General features: G+C 46.7%; 1 protein-coding gene across 2 annotated transcripts in view; it reads right to left on the reverse strand.

Annotated features, from left to right (window-relative positions):
• The window catches only part of MAP6D1 (MAP6 domain containing 1), a 32,979-nt gene extending 14,911 nt beyond the window's left edge, over positions 1-18,068 (reverse strand). For both annotated transcript variants that reach the window (XM_034782327.1, XM_034782328.1), the window contains exon 1: positions 17,504-18,068. In XM_034782327.1, the coding sequence (XP_034638218.1) occupies positions 17,504-18,021 (518 nt within the window). In that variant the 5' untranslated portion in view covers positions 18,022-18,068. The remainder of the gene's footprint in view (positions 1-17,503) is intronic.
• Between the last annotated feature and the right edge of the window lie 242 nt (positions 18,069-18,310).

Below are 18,310 nucleotides of genomic sequence, written 5' to 3' on the forward strand. Positions count from 1 at the left end.
GGATTCACCTGTAAAATGTAACAGCCTCCCTGCCATTCCTTGACATCTGAATTGCTGTCAGGAAGTGAAATTAAGGGTTGTTCCACAAAGGAGTTTCAGGAGACCAGTCTGGTGTTTTTCCAAATGGTTATCCAACAGGTGTTCTGGACAGATTGTAGATCTCGGGGTCGGCTCCAGGCACCAGCCCTCCAAGCATGTGATTGGGGCGGCACCTGGAGGGGGGCGGCGCTCACCCGGGGAGAGCAGGGCCGCGGCCGGGCTTGCCGCCCTCCCCCGGCGCTCTGGCCAGCCGGGGAGAGCGGGACCGCGGCCGGGCTCACCGCCCTTCCCCTGGCGCTTTGACCGGCCGGCGAGAGTGGGGCCGCGGCGAGCTCACCGCCCTTCCCTGGCCGGCCAGGGAGAGCGGGGCCGCGGCCGGGCTCGCTGCCCTCCCATGCCGCACTCCCCACGGGGGGGCGGCAGGAGGCTTTTTTGCCTGGGGCGGCAAAAAAGTCAGAGCCGGCCCTGGTAGATCTGTCACAATTATCCCTCCATTCATCCTTTAATTTGGTTAGCACAAATTGTGGGAAGGGAATCTGCAAGACTCATCTAGTACTGTCAGGATATGTTAGTACATGAGGTGCCTATGGAGGGAGGCCTGAATACACTTTGAAGGGGTGAAAGGCCCTCTATGGACTAAGGCCTACATCCAGGGAGGAAACCTCAAATAGAATCCTTCTGTTCTGGGACAGACGGACCTCGCTCTGGTGATTGAAAGGGCAATAAGATAGGCTAGCGGAGAGGGATCTAGAGTATATAATGTAAATAGAAACTGTTGTGGTTACATAAGGCTTGGTGTGAATTCCAATTTTAAGCCTGATTAGAAATATTTCAATAAACTGGTTAGTGCGTACCACTGCCACCTACTGGATAGAACAAGCACAGCTTGAGTCATAGGACTATGGTGCTAACACCTAGTAGACCTTTTATAGCTCGTGTGAAAGGGGTGGTTGCTTTTGGAAAAAAGGGATTTGAGTTTTTCCCCTATTACTGTCATGAAGTTCTGATGGGGGGTGGGAGATGGAGTGATGAGTGAAATCATCTCTGCATTGGTATTTCAATATTTGGCTTAGATTAGGTCCTCTTACTTATCTGGTCCAAACCCTTCCATATCCAGTAGAACAGTATATGCTGTCAAAATGGCTTTATGTGTAGGCAAGATTGGCCATTAATGCTGCTAGGAAGCAGGTTGTCTGTAGCCCACAAAGAAGTGGTATTATTAGTAGCTAGCTTCACTGTGTCCTGGGCAGTTTTGGAAGTCAGCTGTCACCAAGGCTAAGCTGTCACCTTTCTCACCTGGCAAATCCCATTTCACTTAACCTGGCCTGCTGGCAGAAGGAATAGCAGGACTCAGCCAGGGCATAATTCTAACAGGGATTTGGAGCTGTGTCATACTGGAAATTCAGTGCTGCGTGTTGGACTTGGAATGATTTGAGAACCGAGTAAGGAAGAGATGACCGTTATGAAGCCAAATGAAAACTCAATAACCCCTACATTTAGGGATTTCCCAGGATGAGAACCTGCCAACTTCTATACCTGCTGCATAGCTCATTATCCCTTCTTGTCTTTGTGAGCAGTGTATTTAGCGGCCATGCAACAGAATTTTTAACACTAGCTGACACAGCAAAGTCACCCTGGGAAGTGGCTGCATACCAGTGCACTTTTAGTAAACAGTCTGCAAGATTTCACCATATGTTTTTGAAATAATAAACAGGCTTTATCTGTGAGATACATAGGAAGGTTCTACCATTTGCTCAAAATGTAGGGTATCACGGAATTTCTTTATCAGGTATAATAATCCACTGAAATACTATGTTAGATATTTATAATTACACATCTGCTTTTAGACACAGTGCCAATATCTGTATTTTAATCCTCTACTGTATGTACTGCCTGAAGGTTTACAAACTGATGCTGTGAAAACTATATGTCAAGTCTATTTTTGTTTTCACTCTTTTTGGGAGCAGAGCATTTTTAATAATACTGCTGGTTTAAAAAAAAGTAAATACAAAACGTTGAAATATTTTATGCATGGATTCTATTATTGTAATGTTGGGGTTGTCTTTTTTTAACATTGCTTTTCTGTAGCATCTGAAGCATAGATTTGACACATTACATTCCTATTACACCATTCACAGTTTACATTTGTTTTCAGTAGTATGCCAGGTACACTGTTCTTGTTTCACTGGTTACTTGGCATGAATAATTTACCAGTGTCATTCACAAATGTCGCATTAAAATTAGCATTGCTCAACTAAGGAACAAAGAGAAAAGATCATACCAGATGGGAGAATGTGACACTCTCAAATAGTTGAAATATATCTGTTCTCTTCTGCATACGATCTTACCCTGCCTCATCAATGTAATATCTGAGTGCCTTCCAGCAGAGCACTAAGTGACATGATTAGCATCTGTCACCTGTGGTTCATTCTCTCTCATCTTCTCCCCAGAGGAAGAATTATGTAGGGGGTTAATGTACACACTGGTCTGTGTTTATATTAGCAACAGCAGGTTAAAGAAGTGCGCCTTGCACTTGGAGTGGAAGACGGCGAGGTCTGTGATGGTCCTTCATGTCTGGTGGGGGGAGTTAATTCCACAGTCTCAAACTGGTCCCTGAGAGAGCTCTATTTTCTGCTCAGATGAGCTTTGCCTTATGGTATAAATAGGAAATTCCATTGTGCCTGAGCAGCACAGCTGCGACCATGGTCTTCACCCTGGAGCTTAGGTGATCTTTGTGATATGCTGGCTTCAGGCCATTGAGCATCTTGAAGATAAGGACCAAGATCTTCCGCTCTGTGGAGAGCAGAGGATGGGATTGACGTGCTGGCAGTAGCCTGCGTTGCTTAGGAGACGTGCTGCAACATTCTGTACTAGTTGGCATTTCCTAAAGGCTGACGGTTTCACGTCCAGGTACACTGCATTGCTACAGTACAGACAGGAGGTGGACAAAGGCATGTATAACTGAGGTCAGGTTGTTGTCTGTTAGGATTGGACGCAGTCTCCTAGCCCGTTGGTGGTGATAGAAAATGTTACTCCTTGATGCTGCTGAAATCCAGGAGCACTCCTAAACTATAGACTTGCTAACATGCTTTCCTATCAAGGCTAATTCAAATACCTGTAAAATTCAAAGGGACTTGCCAAAATCTCTCTTAATTACACACACAAAAACCTATGTTAAAAGAACATTACTAAGATTGCAAAGTTGAACACTCAAAAGTTCGAGTGGGACTGTATGACAAAGTTGCTTGTGATGATGGGGGCAGGGCTCAGAAGCCTAGGGCTCACTTCTGGTTTATGTCTTATGTTCCCAAAAGCTCATGCTTCAGGGTTTTAGCTGGCTGCCTGTCGGGGTCTAGGATGACCAGACAGCAAGTATGAAAAATTGGGACAGGTGGTGGGGGGTAATAGGACCCTATATAAGAAAAAGCCCCAAATATCGGAATTGTCCCTATAAAATTGGGACATCTGGTCACCCTACCGGGGTCAGAAAGGGATGTCCCTCCCACCAGACGCTATATACCCAGAAAGTGTTTTTTAAATTTTCCTCTGAAGCATCAGGCTGGACATAGGACATTGGGTGGAGTGGGCCAGTACTCTGAAGTGGCACCAAGCATTCTCTCTCTCAGGTGCTTGATTGGCTGGTTCTTGTTCACATAGTCAGGATCTAACTGATCATCCTATGTGGGGTTGACCTGGAATATTTCCCTAGGACAGATTGGCAGTGACCTTAGGGTTTTTTTGCCGCCTTCTGCAGCATGGAGTACAGGTCATTTGCCAGGATTATCTGGCTATAGCTCACTTAATCACTCCCCTGCCTTTGTGGGGGGCTCAGGCACTGATATACCTCGGTCCCTCCTGTTCTCTCCCTGGGGCACAAAATAGTCTAGTCTCCTGTGGGCTGTAACACGGGTCTCATTTTGGCTGTTGGGTTTAATGTGCAGCTACTGGGTGGTGTGGGTTGCCTGTGATATACAGGAGATCGGGGTAGTCAACAGGCAGACCGTGGGCCAAATCTGGAACCCCAGGTGCTTTTGAATGGACCCCGAAAGCTTTTTATTTACTTATTATTATTATTGTTTTTTATTGTTTTCTCTGGAGTCTGGTCCTTGATTGTACCCTGACCAGGAAATATGGACCGTGACAAAAAATAATTGACTAGGCTGGACCAGACTTACATAAATCCCAGGACCCTGCCTCATTCAGTGCAAAGGATGGATGGTGCTCACTTAATGAATAGCTATTCAGTATTTTGTTTTTGGCTCATTGTTCAATGTGTGGCCCCAGACCTTATTTATTGCACACTATTCAAACCCTGCTCTGATGACTCAAGTATTAATTCCCTCATAGACTTTTCTATGGCACTCATCACTATTGTAACATCACAAACATTAATTTATTTATTTTCATAACACCCCTGTGAAGTGAGGGGGGGATTATCCCCATTTTACAGATGGTGAACTGAGGCACAGAGAGATGAAAAGTGTCCACTAATTTTGAGTGCCCAATCTGTGACATCTAGGATGTGATTTTTCAGAGTATTATATAGCCCTTTGTATGTTAAAAGCAGAGCTCCCAGTTATTTCAGTTGCATCTCTTGAGTGCTCCGAACTTCCACAAATCAGTCCCCAGGGTCTCAAGTCTCAAGAAAATAAGGAACACACACTTAGTGACCACTTATGAAAAGTCTGGTTTAAGTGACTTGCCCAACATCACATAGGAACTCTGTGGCAGAAGCAGGGAAAGAATCCAGTTCTCCAGCGCATCATCATTCAACTGCCTTAACTATGAGACCCTCTTTTCTCTTCCTGAAATCCCCTGCCTCACTCAGTGTATACCTTCCAACTGCTGCAACAAATGAGATGAGGTCCTACAGACAACTGTCCACTTCACTACACAACCCTGATGCGTCCGCAAAACAGGTCCTTCCAGTGCACTGAAAGAGGCAGGGATCCTGTGGAAAAAACAGTATGTATGTGACAATGTAATAGTGGTCTACAATTTTTGAGAAGTCGTCTGCTTCAGAGATAAAATGTGCTATTTATTATGTATTTTGATGTGCTGAATTCAAATATGACAATTAAAACAACTGATTGGCTACTGTTTCTAAGATATTTAAGTTTTTACATTTTATGTCTATGTATATTGTGTAGATAGAGTTTTAATCATAAATTGTAAACCTATGTCTTTTCATGTGTTTATGGTTGCTTTACATGATAATATTTCACCTGTCCTGTTTATGTAACACTTTAAAAATCAGCAAAAGGGTTATATAAATCAAATTTATTATGAAACAAAAGGCAAAAAACTATTCTGTACATAGTTTAGTCCTATTCAGTGTCTACTCGGCGCTTCTTGGCTTGTCTCTTGTATTCATTAAATGGAGCATCTCTTGTCACTGTCCAGCAATAGTCTGCAAGCATTGATGGGCTCCATTTGCCCTGATAGCGTTTCTCCATTGTTGCAATGTCCTGGTGAAATCGCTCGCCATGCTCGTTGCTCACTGCTCTGCAGTTCGGTGGGAAAAAAATTTAGATGAGAATGCAAAAAAATGTATCTTTAGTGACATGTTGCAACCAAGGCTTTTGTATGCCTTGAGAAGGTTTTCCACCAACAACCTGTAGTTGTCTGCCTTGTTGTTTCCGAGAAAATGTATTGCCACTAACTGGAAGGCTTTCCATGCCGTCTTTTCCTTGCCACGCAGTGCATGGTCAAATGCATCATCTCAAAGAAGTTCACGAATATGAGGACCAACAAAGACACCTTCCTTTATCTTAGCTTCACTTAACCTTGGAAATTTTCCACAGAGGTACTTGGAAGCTGCTTGTGTTTTGTCAATGGCCTTGACAAAGTTCTTCATCAGACCCAGCTTGATGTGTAAGGGTGGTAACAAAATCTTCCTTGATTCAACAAGTGGCGGATGCTGAACCCTTTTCCTCCCAGGCTCCAATGACTGTCGGAGTGGCCAATCTTTCTTGATGTAGTGGGAATCTCTTGCACGACTATCCCATTCGCAGAGAAAACAGCAGTACTTTGTGTATCCAGTCTGCAGACCAAGCAAGAGAGCAACAACCTTCAAATCGCCACAGAGCTGCCACTGATGTTGGTCCTAGTTTATGCAGCTCAAAAGTTGTTTCATGTTGTCATAGGTTTCCTTCATATGGACTGCATGACCAACTGGAATTGATGGCAAAACATTGCCATTATGCAGTAAAACAGCTTTAAGACTCGTCTTCGATGAATCAATGAACAGTCTCCACTCATCTGGATCGTGAACGATGTTGAGGGCTGCCATCACACCATCGATGTTGTTGCAGGCTACAAGATCACCTTCCATGAAGAAGAATGGGACAAGATCCTTTTGATGGTCACGGAACATGGAAACCCTAACATCACCTGCCAGGAGATTCCACTGCTGTAGTCTGGAGCCCAACAGCTCTGCCTTACTCTTGGGTAGTTCCAAATCCCTGACAAGGTCATTCAGTTCACCTTGTGTTATGAGGTGTAGTTCAGAGGAGGAGGAAGGGAGAAAATGTGGGTCCTGTGACATTGATGGTTCAGGACCAGAAGTTTCATCCTCTTCCTCGTCTGACTCAAGTGAGAATGATTCTGGTGCATCAGGAACCGGCAGTCCTTCTCCGTGGGGTACTGGGCGTATAGCTGATGGAATGTTTGGATAATGCACAGTCCACTTTTTCTTCTTTGACACACCTTTCCCAACTGGAGGCAACATGTAGAAATAACAATTGCTGGTATGATCTGTTGGCTCTCTCCAAATCATTGGCACTGCAAAAGGCATAGAGTTCCTTTTCCTGTTCAACCACTGGCGAAGATTTGTTGCACAAGTGCTGCAGCATATGTGTGGGACCCACCTCTTGTCCTGATCTCCAATTTTGCAGCCAAAATAAAGGTGATACGCTTTCTTAACCATAGTGGTTATACTGCGCTTTTGTGATGCAAAAGTCACTTCACCACAAACATAGCAGAAGTTATCTGCACTGTTCACACAAGTACGAGGCATCTCTGCTCACTTTGGCTAAACAGAAATGTGTCCCTTTGCAAAAATCAAACACTGACAAATAAGACAGCACGACACTGTATGATTTCTAGAGCTGATATAGGGCAATTTGTTCAGCAGAGTGATGTAAGCTTCGTTATGATTGCATCATCCATGACTTCTAGGAATAACATGATGCAATTCATATCATGTATGACGCAATACCAGCTTCAGGTTGCATCATTCACTGTTTTGCCTAAAAAGCAAGTACTGTCCAAACCCAGTCATAGATTTATTCATAGATCCAGTCAAAGGTGTATTTTAGTCATTTCTGGTTTAAATTGAGATCCCTTCCCTTTACAACTCACTTATCCTCCGCCATTCCCAAGTCAAGGGTCGTATATACTGACCCAATAGCATATTTTGAAAACTAGAGGAAATCAACAATTTTAAGCATCATTTTTGTTCTCAGTGACCCAGAATTAGTAAAGTTTGACTACATTTATTTCAGAAGCATTTTGGCTGTAGAGCAGTGATTAGAGTCTCAACTGTATCCGAATGCATATGCACCAGGAGGGTCAAATTAAGGTTTCATGGACTACCTTAATTCTGGCATTTCCTAACTTTTGAGTGTTTGTCTTTGCAGCCTTAGTAATGTTCTTTTTTGTGTGTAATTTGCTAGGTTTTTAAAAAGGCAAACTGAAAACCAGAAATTCCATCATGTGGCAACATACTGATGATATTCAGTTTATCAGCAGGCTTGGAACCTTCATATCAACCGCACATATCTCTGCCTCTGGAGCTAATAGAATAACTGATAGCAATAGTAGATTATCTTCTACGTGGAGCAGCATTAGAGGGGGGAAGATACTTTGCCAGTAGGTTTCACAGATGTTGGCTTAGGTTCCTTTCCCAAGCAACGCCTGGGGATGGGAATGTGCTCCAGTCGGCACAGATTCTTCTGCCCATTCCCCCCAAGCTTCACCCCATCTCCTCCAATCTATCCCAGTCCTGTCTCTAGCCCCCCACTGGCTCCTTGTCCCAGTCCCATTCTCCTCACCTAGTCAGTCCCAGTCTCCTTGCCCAATAAATTGTAGTCTCAACCCTCCAGATTCTCCATCTTAGTCACTCTCAATCTCCCCTCATCTCCTGCTCCCAATCTTATTGCCTAGCCATTCCCAGGTCCCTGCAGCCCAACCCCCATCTCATCCCCAGTCTCTTTGCCAAGCCAGTCCCAGGTCCTTCCTCTGCTCCCTGATCTGTCTCTTTTTCTCTCGCTGGCTTCCAATCACCTGTCCACATCCACATTCCCCATCTCCATTCATTCCCGAGGCTCTCAACCAATCTCAGGGTCCACATTTCTCTCAGCATCTTGCCCCAGTTTCTTTGCCCAGATCTTCCCCCACATCCCAGTTCCTTGTCAGATCTGTTTCCTGTCCCTTCTGCCCCACTGGTTCTCAGTCTTCTTGCCCTGCCAGTCCCAGTCTTCCCCTCCCCTGCTCCCAGATCTAGTCCGCTCACCCAGACAGTTGGTCTCAGCCCCCTGACTCCCAGTCCCAGTCTCCACCCCCCATGCCAGCCTCTGCCCCCATGCTCCTTGTTCCAATCTACTCCCCCAGTCGGCCTTACAACTACTTAGGTCTAGCTTTTGTCCCCTCTGCATTTAATTCAGATGGCTTCCTCCTCCACACTGCTAGGATGTCAGCCGGGGGTTACTGACAGCATGTGTGATCAGGCTCCCTGCTCTCAGTTCTAATGCCCAGCCCCACCCCAGCCTGGAGCAAATAGAAGCAGCTATTGCAGTGAGCGTCTGGCTTCGCCCTTCCAGCCCTAGGTTGGAGCATGCTCAGTCACTCTATGTGCAGTCTGATCAGACCTAGGAGCTATGAGAGGCTGGAGGATGCTCAGTGAGGAGGGAATCTTCAGGGATTTCAGCTGCTAAACTCTAGCAATTCTCTACTAAGCATGTGTGAACTTCAGTTTTTCAAAGGCTTATAATTGGGCCAATTGTGGGTAGATTTTCACAGGGTTGGCAAAAAGCACATCCCTGACCAAAAAAAAGACCATCTCCCTGCCTAATTTCAAGTCCCTGTTCCAAAGCATTGGGCCATTAGCACTTTCCAAAGAAAAGGTTGCAAGAATGTTTGGAACATTGAAAAAACAATGTATTTACCCCAGCCTCATTCTCAGAAATGGCTGAACCAGTCTGGCTAACACATTCCCCCCCCAAAAAAAAATCAACCAGAGGCAGAAACCCAGCATGGAAAATTTCAGCCCAAATGGTTAAACTCTGGCAACCATAACCAAGGTATAAGCAACTGAAAACAGTGTCGGATAATGGGAGGTATCAGGCAACCTTAATAATAGGCAGTGGTGGTAGCAAACCCACCTATAATATGCTGGGACTCTGGGTAGCATCTTAAACGCTGCCCTCTTCTGGATAGAATGTCAGTCCAGCTCCAGTAAGAAATATCATGGTGCCTTATAGTGGTTGTAGCGTAGAGCTGCAATCTTCAAAGAAATCTAACCCTAAGGAAGGGAGGTTGGCTAGAGAGAAAGGAGGAATGATAAGGGAGGTGGGAAGAAGGAGAGGTGAAGGGAAAGAAGGAAAAGGAATATCAGAGAAAGACGATAGTGGGAGGAAGAGAAAAGTGGATGGCAATAAAGGAAGGATGGTCCAGTGGTTGAGGCACTAGCCTAACACTCAGGAGACCTGAATTCAAGTCCCTGGGTAGCCACAGACATCGTTGTGACCTAGATCATGTCAGTTAACCTCACTGTGTCTCAGTTCCCATCTGTAAAATGGGGATAATAGCACTTCCCTATCTATTCCATATAGGTTCTTATATTGCACTCATAGCCAGGGCTGGCTCTGGCTTTTTTGCCGCCCCAGGCAAAAAAACCTCCCGCCGCCCGCCCCCCCACCCCCTGGAGCGCGGCAGGGGAGGGCGCCGAGCCCGGCCGCGGGCCTGCTTTCCCTGACCAGCCGGAGCACCGGGGGGAGGGCGGCGAACCCGTCCGGGGCCCCGCTCTCCCCGACTGGCCGGAGTGCCGGAGGGAGGGCGGCGAGCCCAGCCAGGGCCCCGCTCTCCCCGACCGGCTGGAGTGCTGGGAGGAGGGCGGAGAGCCTGGCCAGGGCTCCGCTCTCCCCGGCAGCCAGAGCGCCGGGGAAGGACGGCAAGCCCGCTGTGGATCCGCTCTCCCCGGCGGCCGGAGCGCCGCGGGGAGGGCGGCAAGCCCAGTCACGGCCCCGCTCTCGGGCCGGAGCACCGCGCTGCCCCCCTCCAGGTGCCGCCCCAAGCACATGCTTGGTGGGCTGGTGCCTGGAGCCGGCCCTGCTCATAGCTGTACTATCTGAGCACCTTCACAGGGGTATTGTGAGGCACTCAGACACTATGGTAACTGGGGCCATGTAAGTATGTTATATAGAAGTGGTTGAGAAGGGTTACCTTTATCACAACAGCATCATCCCACGGGTTACCAGGTAGTTTCCTTGAATTCACTCTTGGATGTTGGGTCAGCATGTGGATTTAGCTGCTGGGGAGCTACATTACCTCTCTCAGTTGATTGTATGAAAGGACTATGTGGGTGGATGACCCCTGCTGTTTGGTTTCTGTAATGGTTCTTTTATCCCCCCATGGCTAATCCAGGCCATAGTTTTGTGTGTAGAATGGGGAAGGGATCTCCCAACAGCATGCAATAGAATCCAGTTTTCCAACCTTTCCATGCTGCAGACCACTTTGTAACAGAAAGATCCTCTTGTGGCCATCTGCCCTCCCAGCGCCTTGCTGTGATCTGAAATCCTGTGCACCTAGACTGCTGGGAAGGTTTTCCAGATCACAGTCTGAGAACCCTTGCAACAGAGCACCGGAAAGCTTGCATCTTTGAAGCCCTCACTTTTGTGCTGTTAGTATTAATGGCCCCATCCAGCAGAGGACTTAAGCAAGTAAAACTAACTTTAAACATTGATTATAATGGGACTATTCATATTCTTATGTGTATTGCTTGATCAGGCTAAAATCCGCCCCCCCCCCCCTACATTAATGCTGCTTCTCAGCTATCAGTCTTGATCACACAGTGTGTGTTTTTCCACTTAAAAGAAAATTTTCTATTTAACATGAAACAACCCCCACAGTTCACCTTGTTTACACCATACTGCAGGAGCAGTATTCAAATGCAGGGGAATAGCATAGTCAGTCAAACAATATGCTACCCCCCATGCATCCATAGTTACAGAGAAAAGCCCTTCCTCTTCATTCTATTCCATCCCATTTGCTGAAGAGCTTGTCATGTTGCTCTGTTCTGTGTGACCATGTGGCGACAGAATACTCTAAATACTCCCACATTAGAAGGCAGGGGTTCAGATACCCGAGGGCCTTCAACTCTGACATTCCTAATGTATGTGTGATTAGTGCATCAGGCTTAGCCTTTCATTACTCTACTTCTCTGCATATAATTTCTGTTTTCTCCCACGATAAAAATATAAAAATTAAAAGGCAGGTCCTGCTCAGTGCTAGTCACTTTACATAGGCAACAGTACATGCTGATACTGGGATCCCACACAGCCCTGCCCTCCCATGCATGAATCTTCTCTGTGATGCTAGTTTGCAGATAAGTACCAACTCCAGGATGATGGAACATTTAGTTCCCATGATTTCTGTGGATTATTCTTTGTCTGCCAGTATCACCAAGAGGCTCTATGTGCTCGTTACTATACTTACATGGAGATAATCCCTGCTCCAAAGAGTTTATAATGTAAATAGATGAGATGGGGAATAGACACAGAGAGGCGAAATGACTTGCCCAAGGTCATACAGCAAAACTGGGACTGGGACTAGAACTCTTGTCTCCTGATTCCTAGGCCAACAGCTTAGGCACTGGACCACATGGCCTCCCTGACATAGAGAGTTCCTTCCAAACTAAAAAGATGAGGGAAGTCCAGTACCTGACTAATGTAATGCGTATATTGGGTAGAATCCTGAAACTCCAAATCATTCCTGCTGCTAACCTCTGTCATTGCAGGACACTGTGGAGCTAAACAATAAATTCACATTGCTTTAAATGCCTGTAAAATGCAATCAAAATGCCACATTACAAAATAACTGATGTGTGAAAGACTCCACTGTGTCAATGTGGATTTAATGCCAGTGGGGGAAGTACTTTTACTGTGACAATAAGGACCCTCTTTAAACTGGAAGTCACCTCTGGGGAACAGTGGAAAGAGTAGACTAATAGGATGTGGTAGCCACAAAGATCTTTTCAAAATTGGAGCATGTCCCACTCCTGCCTTTTTGTGTGGTTTATATTGATCTGGCTTGAGCTACATGCTGCAAGTTCAATCTGATTTTGAGTTCATTTGGGACCTAATTCAGCTCCAATTGAAGTCAATGGAAAGACTCTCACAGAAGTCAGTCTGAGTTGGATTGGGCCTTTCCATTGATCATTGTTTCCATTGGTTGATTTGTTCTGCAAAATAGTAGGTCAGGATGACTTGGTTCATACTGTAAGGAAAAGAATACAGCCTGTGTTGGTATGGTGCTGAATTTCCTTCTGTACTCAGTAAGAGTCTGCTCCTAAAAATGTGGGGAGAGACATGGAAGCAGAATTTGCCGAGTGAAGTTCCTCAGGAGATGAAATAGTAGCATCGACCAGGTGCACAAAAAACAAACTGTAGAATATTTCATATTTACTGAAGGTTTATTGTCATATATTTGAAAAAAGTATGAAAACTAATCTACAGTGAAAATTCCACAAGTCCCATTGAAATGTGAAGCCAAAGTTTCAGAATCTTCAAAAATAACTAAAATTTCAAAATTTACAATAATAAACCAACCTGAAAATGCAGGGCACACTGAGTACAGGGAATAAAACAAGCTGAATCTGAACTCTTCTACAGTATCTGTTCAAATCAACTTTTCTTTCCTTGGGAGGGGTTCTCTCTCAATACTGAGCACGCCCAGCCAGCTGCCTTCAGCTTCTGAGAGCTGACGGTCACTCCCCATGGCAATATGGTTGCTGGTTACTGACTTTGTCTTGTTCACTTTACAGCAGCCATCTGTGCTCGCCTTGTGAAGTCTGTTTCAGTTTGACCTTGTTTGGTACAGAGTTGTGCTAGAGCATCTATGATGGGGATGATTCAAAACAGTGTTCACTGTGGGTTGGGGGGAAGAGGAGAAAGAAGAGACCTATGGAAAGGGGCCCTATTCTCTGAGTGGGGGAGAAGTGGGATTATTCCTGTCTGAGATCTCCAGCCCCTGAAGGAGAGAGAAGAACTTTGCTCAGAGACCCCCATCTTCAAAGCCGAGGAGGAGAGAGACACCCTGGCCAGGAACCCATCCTTCAAATACGAGACAAGAGACAAACCCTACCCTGAGCCTAGGAAGAAAGTCCTCTTCTCTCCATTTCCCTGGGCAAGCAGGAAAGAGAATCCCCTCCCTGTGAAGTGTCAGTGGCTCTCCTTTGATCCCTCCCACGCCAGGCCTGTACTTTCCCCTGGCTCCTCCAATCCTTGGCTCTTCCCATAATTTCCCCTCTTCTATGGGTGGCCTAGTGATCCTCAGTTCCCCCTCACTCCCATTGTCTATGTTTGGGCAGGAAATACTCACCTTTCCGGAACTCTTTGGGGAAGATAAGGTCCAGTGCCATCTAATCCACAAGGTCAGTCTTCATCAGGTGACCAGGTCACCGAGCTGCTTCCCCATTCAGCAGAAACAAGGAATATGTTCTGACTCAGCCCACTGTCGCTATGGCAGAGCTGTTCATACTTCACTACGAAAACACTAGTGTCATCGGCTTCCTGTAGCCTAGAGGAAACCTCACCCACTGGGATGAGCTACTAGGCAGGCTTCCCTGGGCAGAGCCTACAAAACGCAGTAAAGCAAGAGCAGCCAGCAGGAGGCGGGATCCACTATAGCAGGATGGAGGAACAGGTGAGGGGTGCTGCCATGAAAATTAACCCTCTGAACTAAGATGGAGCAAGCCTGACCTTATCGTCCTCCCTAAAAGAAGAAAATGTAGGAGACCACCTGACCATGTTGGAGGTCAGGAGTTGGGAATGAGGCTTGCCAGCCATGCCCTGAAGACAATAGAGGGGAAGGAGTTAAAAGGCCACCAACCTGCCCTCAAACGACTATAAAAAGTATGTGGTGTAGGAGGCTGGAGAGTCATGGTTGTGAAAATAACCTAGCATCAGGGGATGGGCAGTATGGCAGAGGGGTTCCTCTATTCCAGGGGTAGCCAAACTGTGGCTTGTGAGCTACATGCGGCTTTTTTATGGTTAAAGTGCAGCCTGCAAGCCCTTCCCCTGCCCTCTCCCCCCCCCCATTCTCCACCCTACCAGACTGGGATGGGGCTGCTCAGGACCTCTGCCTTGCAGTGAGGTGCTGGGGTAGGGGCTTTTGTCCAGTGGGGAGGGGGATCTCGGGGTTTCAGCCCTGCGGGGCACACCTGCTGGGGCTCAAGGCTTCAACAGGAGTGGGACTGAAGTCCCTAACCCCAGCTCCCGGCAGCTGTGCCCCCGCTCTCAGACATCTGAACATTGTCATATGTGGCTCAGAGTGCCAGTAAGTTTGATCACCCTTGCTCTATTCCATGCAGACTCTCCTGACTGGGAGAAAAGGGGCATTTTTCAAAGCTTGAAGGAGATTCCACTACACCTCTACCCTGATATAACGCGACCCGATATAACATGAATTCGGATATGACGCGGTAAAGCAGTGCTCCGGGGGGGCGGGGCTGCGCACTCCGGCGGATCAAAGCAAGTTCGATATAATGCGGTTTCACCTATAACGCGGTAAGATGTTTTGGCTCCCAAGGACAGCGTTATATCGGGGTAGAGGTGTATTTGTCTATGGATTGGACATGCTTCGACCATGGTTTTACAACCAATCACTGATAAAAAACACTGCCCCAGTCAGAGTATAACAATCAGACTAGACCACTAGTCATTGACCCATCCAAGCTAATGAAGCCCAATCCTGTTAACTTTAAAAACCAGACATTCATAAACTAGTAAACTTTCTGCTGTCAAGCAACCGTTCATTCTCTCTCCTACTGTCATTTACTGTGACTCCTATAATTTATCTTCGAAAGCACTTAGCTATCTTTAATATGATCGGAATGTCTTATACCTAGTGACTTTAAAATGTGATCAGTTGTTATGCAGATGACAATTGGAGAAGATAGGGAAAATTATTGTAGCAGGATGGAGGCTGAGCAGTGTTTCCCTGAGTAAAACTAATAAGAGGATATATAAACTTGCTGTAGGACTATATTGGTAAACAAATGTGCTGGTTAATGTATGGGTAGGTCTGTTTGTACCATTTGATCTCTAGTGAATAACCCTAGAACTGCTTAAACATTTCACAGGTTTTCATACGGATGCAACTACTACTGTAAGAGGCTATGGCTTTGGGGCAGTGTGCTCTATCACTGCAGCTGTCATGAAGTTCCTAGACATGGATTTCTTATAATATTGCTGTTTTGGGTTGCAGGTTAGTCTATCCCCCTTGCTCCCTGACTACCTACTGAGTCTTAAAATGTACACGCTTTTCTGCATTTGGAGGATGTTATTTGAGGGCCCTGCACAAGAATGAAGCAGTCAGATGGAAGGATGGTGTGAAAGGTACAAATGCACTGACAACTGGAAACACAGTGCGAAATCTGTGATTGTAGTGAGTGCTTACTATTCCCTTGGTTTTGGGGTCAGATAGAATAACCAGAAAGATATTTTAAAAAACAGAAATTAAAGATGTTTCTAATTGGTCAACCTTGCCTATGTCATTTTATAGTGTTTGCTGGTCTTAGGCACTTTTTGTTCTGTTTCAAATTGCCTTTGTCTATTAACAATTGTCATTTTGCAGGGCCTTTTTTCTATATTATGTGCTAGGCTTTTTTTAATAAGCTAGGCTTTAATAAGGCTAGGCTGTTTTTAATAAGCAAGAAAAGATGCATGATTAAGGTCAACTGCTGCACAGTTTTTGTTAAAGACAATTTTTTTATATCCACATCTATATTGTGACAGCTCTCCAGAGTATGGAGTGATAAGGTAACCAATATAAATGCACATGCTGGACTATAATCACTCCACGGGATTCAAATATTTTTGTCTTAAAGGTATTTAATGGCATATTTATCTAATCGGTTGTAACAGAAAGCGATATGTCTGGTGGGTAAATAACACAGTGAAAAATGTAAAAATGCCTGTTACCCAGTTACAATAAGATTAATTGCTCTATCAATATACCTAAAAGGCATGTTTAAAAACTGCCATATGTGTGATTATTTGAGGCCATGAAACAGTTCCTCAGCGCCATTCTAGTGAACTTGGTACATTATTTAATAACCTACATTATTTTTAAAGGTTCATATACCCAGGGATAGACATGGAGAGAGAACTCCAGAGTAGAACAGAACTCAGAAGTAGCCAGTTTCATCTCTTGTTCTAGTAAATAAATGTTTATAATAATTCAGGAAAGACAAAAGGAAAATAAAACAATCATTTAAAATCATGTAAATATAGGTGGTTTGTGACATCATTTTAAATAATTGTGAACTTTCCTGACTTAAATATTAATGGCTTAAATATTAACAGTTTAAATATCACCTTTTAGACATATGCCAATTACATTCATGTTTCACAAATGTTTTGGGGATACAGCATGTGGCCCCCAAATTCACAGTAAATGCAGTGCCCCAGGGGTTACACAATTCCAACATTTGTTGATGTCATAATCCTAATGTAGTTCAGTGTAACCATTTTGTTGATGGTACCTATGGGTCCTGGTTATGCTCACTGTCCTATTGTATTTTACAGTACAGCACTTACGGTATTGCAATTGTAGTTGGCATTATGAGTTCTGCGTCTGTTTATTCTAGTGCTTTTTTTACTCCTGTTATTCATTGGCAAAAGCCAAAATCAAATACGCACAGTGACTTGACTTGCAGTTATGGATGATCGTACTACACATACTGTACTGCCTCAAGACAGTGCTCATTAGCACTGCAAAATAAATAAATAAATGCAGGGCTGGCTGGGGTGCTGGAACAATTTTTATAGTGGGGGGTGCTGAGAGCCATTAAACCAAACTGTAAACCCTGTATATGATGGAAACCACTTCAAGCCAAGGGGTGGTACTGCACCCCCAGCACCCTGTTCCAGCACCCATAGGGCTGGCAAAGCCTGGAAGAATGTGAGGGGAGATTACTAAAAAAACACCTGAGATTTTTCATGGCACATTTCCAAGAGCAACTAGAGATTCCGGATGCCGGATTTGAGCCACCTTGTAATGATCATCAGCCCTTTCTGAACAGCATCTCTTAGGGGTTTCAAGCCGGGCACCCTAAATCCCCGGCCACCTTGGAAAACTCTCCGGACCCCCATGTTTCCCCGACAGCCGTTCTGCAGCCCCCTTGCCGGGAGGGTGTGGGGCGGGAGGGAGCCCCCGGAACACTGGCCCCGCTCCAGCTTACCTGTAGGAGGTGGTGTTGGCAGCGCCGGGCGGGGAGCAGCTCAGCCTGCTGCTGGCCTCCGGCCGCTGGTCGCTGGCCCCGGCGGGCAGGACGTACACGGACCTGGGCGGGGCGGGGGGCCCGTCTCTCCTGCCCTCGCCGGCCCAGGGGTAGGCGTCTCGCTTCTGCAGCGGCCAGGCGCGGAAGTCCTGCCGGTACTGGGTCTCGGCGGCGAAGGGCTGGCTGTCGGGGGGCGCCGCCGGGCCCCGCTTGTGGCTCCCCCGCTTCCACGACCGCTTGATGGCCAGGTTGTCCTGCGAGGGGGGGGGCCCGGCCGGCAGCTGTCCGCCGCCTGCCCGCGAGCGGCCGTCCGCCGCCGCGCCCCGCCGGGGGCCGCCCCGCGCCGGGCTCGCCCCCTCCTCGGGCTCCTCGATGTCGGAGTAGCTGTGGATGGTGAGCGGCACCGAGAGGTCGGACTTGTCCAGCTGGCTCCAGAAGCGGGCCAGGCAGCACACGCGGCTGATGCAGGGCCACGCCATGGAGCGGGCTGGGCGGCGGGCAGCGCTCGCCCGCTGCGGTGCGCTCCCAGCCGGCCTGGTGAGTAGTGTCAGCCCCGCCCCTTCCAGCCCCGCTGAGTGCCCCCACCCCCCGCTCGGGCTGACAGCCCGCACACGTGATCCCTGCCTGCCGCGGCTGCCAGGGAGCTCTGCAGCCCCCTTCTCTCCACCCTCCCATTGAGTCCCCAGCCCGCTGTGTCTGCCGAGGGCAAGGGAAAGCCCCCTGCTGCATCCCCAGTATCTGCCAGGAGTGCCCGCCTGCCCTTCCCTT

Source organism: Trachemys scripta, chromosome 9, assembly GCF_013100865.1.
Source record: "Trachemys scripta elegans isolate TJP31775 chromosome 9, CAS_Tse_1.0, whole genome shotgun sequence".
Taxonomy (NCBI): domain Eukaryota; kingdom Metazoa; phylum Chordata; order Testudines; family Emydidae; genus Trachemys; species Trachemys scripta.